The 2,411-nt window shown below is 35.1% G+C and overlaps 1 protein-coding gene across 1 annotated transcript; it reads left to right on the top strand.

Moving 5' to 3' along the window:
- Nucleotides 1-715: 715 nt before the first annotated feature.
- Nucleotides 716-1,660, top strand: LOC125395059 (olfactory receptor 5AL1-like). The gene has a single exon (XM_048426246.2). It carries the CDS (start codon nucleotides 716-718, stop codon nucleotides 1,658-1,660), a length of 945 nt encoding a protein of 314 aa, XP_048282203.1.
- Nucleotides 1,661-2,411: the final 751 nt, after the last annotated feature.

The raw sequence follows: 2,411 nt of genomic DNA, 5'->3' as shown, positions 1-2,411 counted from the left end.
TATGATGCTGAATGCTTAAAGGTATAGGATAAACTAATTTTACTGAACAAACTAAAGCATATTATTTACCTATAATAGGAAAACTATTCATACATATTCGTGTATGTACATCTATAAATATTGGGTATATGATTTTCAGACAATTATTAATATTTTTTGTTCTTTGAAATTCATTTATACCACACATAGAAGAAGTAAATTCAGAACACTTAGGTATAAAAAAGAAGAAATTCTATGATTGTTCTTAACTATATTCCCTAGAAAGATATTAGGTTAATACTTTGTCTCAAGGCAACATACACTCCTATTTCTTAATAATAAATATTTTCATGTATAAGAATATTTAATGTATTAATAAAGTTATTACCTCAAGCCTCTGTGGAACTGTTTTCCTCATAGGTTTGCTTTTTCCAGTTTAATGTGTACACATTACAGGAAGATTATTATCTACAGTAATGAAGTAGAAAATGTAGTTTTGTGCTTATGTTTTACTCCCTGAAGAATTTCTAATCTTGGAATTTCTCTTTATACCATTTCAAAATTACCATGCAAGTAAAGCCCTACAAACCGAGTACAAACCACAGTTCTCTTTTGAATGAACATAGTATATTTTATTCTTCTCTTAATAAAAACTTGGATTGTTTCCTACAGAATCAAGATCACACAGAAGGTACCATCTGGAGATTGTGACCATAAAACATTCTACATGGACTGAATGGCCAAAGGCAACCATTCAGCAGTGACAGAGTTCATCCTCTTGGGACTTACAGAAGATCCTGAGCTTGAGGTCATTCTCTTTGTAATCCTTCTAATCATTTACTTGTTTAGTGTCATGAGTAACCTAGGACTGGTTCTGTTAATCCAAATCAGTCCTCAGCTTCAGTCCCCCATGTATTTTTTCCTCAGTCATCTGGCTTTTGTTGATTTTTGCTATACCTCCTGTGTCACTCCAAATGCTCTGGTGAATTTTTTGCGTGAAACTAAAAGCATATCATTTTATGGATGCGCAGCTCAGGTGTGTTTCTTCACCACATTTTCTGTGTGTGAAGTCTTCCTGCTGTCTGTAATGGCCTATGATAGGTATGTGGCCATCTGCAACCCTTTGCTTTATGTGATTATCATGCCAAGGAGACTCTGCTTTCAAATAGCCATGACCACGTATGTCTATGCATTCGTCACAGCACTTATTCAGACAGTGACAACATTCCTTTTGTCTTTCTGCAACTCCAACCGAGTGAACCAGTTCTTCTGTGAGGACATTCCTCTCATGGCTCTAGCTTGCTCCAGCACTCAAGTCAAGGAGCTGATGCTGTTGAGTATGGCTGGGTTCAACATATGCTGCTCTCTCCTCATTGTTCTCATCTCCTACCTGTTCATCGTGTCTGCAATCCTGAAGAAGCACTCGGGGGAAGGGAGACGGAAAGTCTTCTCCACCTGCGCTTCTCACTTGTCTTCTATTGCTATATACTATGGGACAATCATTTTTATGTACTTACAGCCTGAATCTAGCCATTCCTTAAATACAGACAAATTTGCTGCTGTTTTTTATGTAGTGATAATACCCATGCTAAACCCATTAATTTATAGTTTAAGGAATAAGGAGGTGAAAAGTGCATTAAAGAAAAGTATAGATAAGATTCCTCTGAGTATTAGTAAATGATCCAAGTTGCCAGTAAAATAACTGAAGAAATAAGAAATAAAGTCAACGTGTCTAAATTTGCCTAGAGTCACAGTGGTGAGATCCACTAGGAGAAAATACAGGTAAATATCTGCCCTTGGGATTAAATTCTCACATACATATTATATATATAATCTCACAATTATTTTAAACGCCATGATGGAAAGGTAAAAGTACTTGAATAGGTTTAACTGCAGTTTGTTGGAAATTTCATACATGTATTAACTGACGCTGCATTCTTATAATTTCCAACACTCTTTCTCCATGCTTCAGTTCTTTCCATGCTGTAGCACACTGCAGTCTACATGTTTGTATAAGGGATTTTAAAATTATGGTCATTAAAATGGTGGCAATTTAATCTAATGGTGTTAGTGCTTTAGTGTGAATTGAAAGAAATGATCTAAGAAATAAATGTGGATGAGAGGAGCTGGGAAGACAGAGGTAAACCATTTGTTCCTATGTCATTGTCATTAAACTCTGCCAACAATTTCTTGTCTGGCTTTGTAGAAATTTAGTATAGAAAGAGAGAGAGAGAGAGAGAGAGAGAGAGAGAGAGAGAGAGGTTGATTTTGCATTTTACTTTTCTCTCTCCACTTTTGTACATCATGATAACTAGAAAAACAGTTTGTCACACAGATGTTTCTGTGATATATTTTGTTTCACTAATTCTGCAAGTTTAATATAACAACTTTTACGTAATTCTTATTTATAAGACAGTGGATAAAGCATTTGT

Source organism: Myodes glareolus, chromosome 21 (genome assembly GCF_982192425.1).
Source record: "Myodes glareolus chromosome 21, mMyoGla1.1, whole genome shotgun sequence".
Lineage (NCBI taxonomy): Eukaryota > Metazoa > Chordata > Mammalia > Rodentia > Cricetidae > Myodes > Myodes glareolus.
The sequence above is the reverse complement of the archived record's forward strand: the minus strand, read 5'-3'. Positions and strand labels throughout refer to the sequence as shown.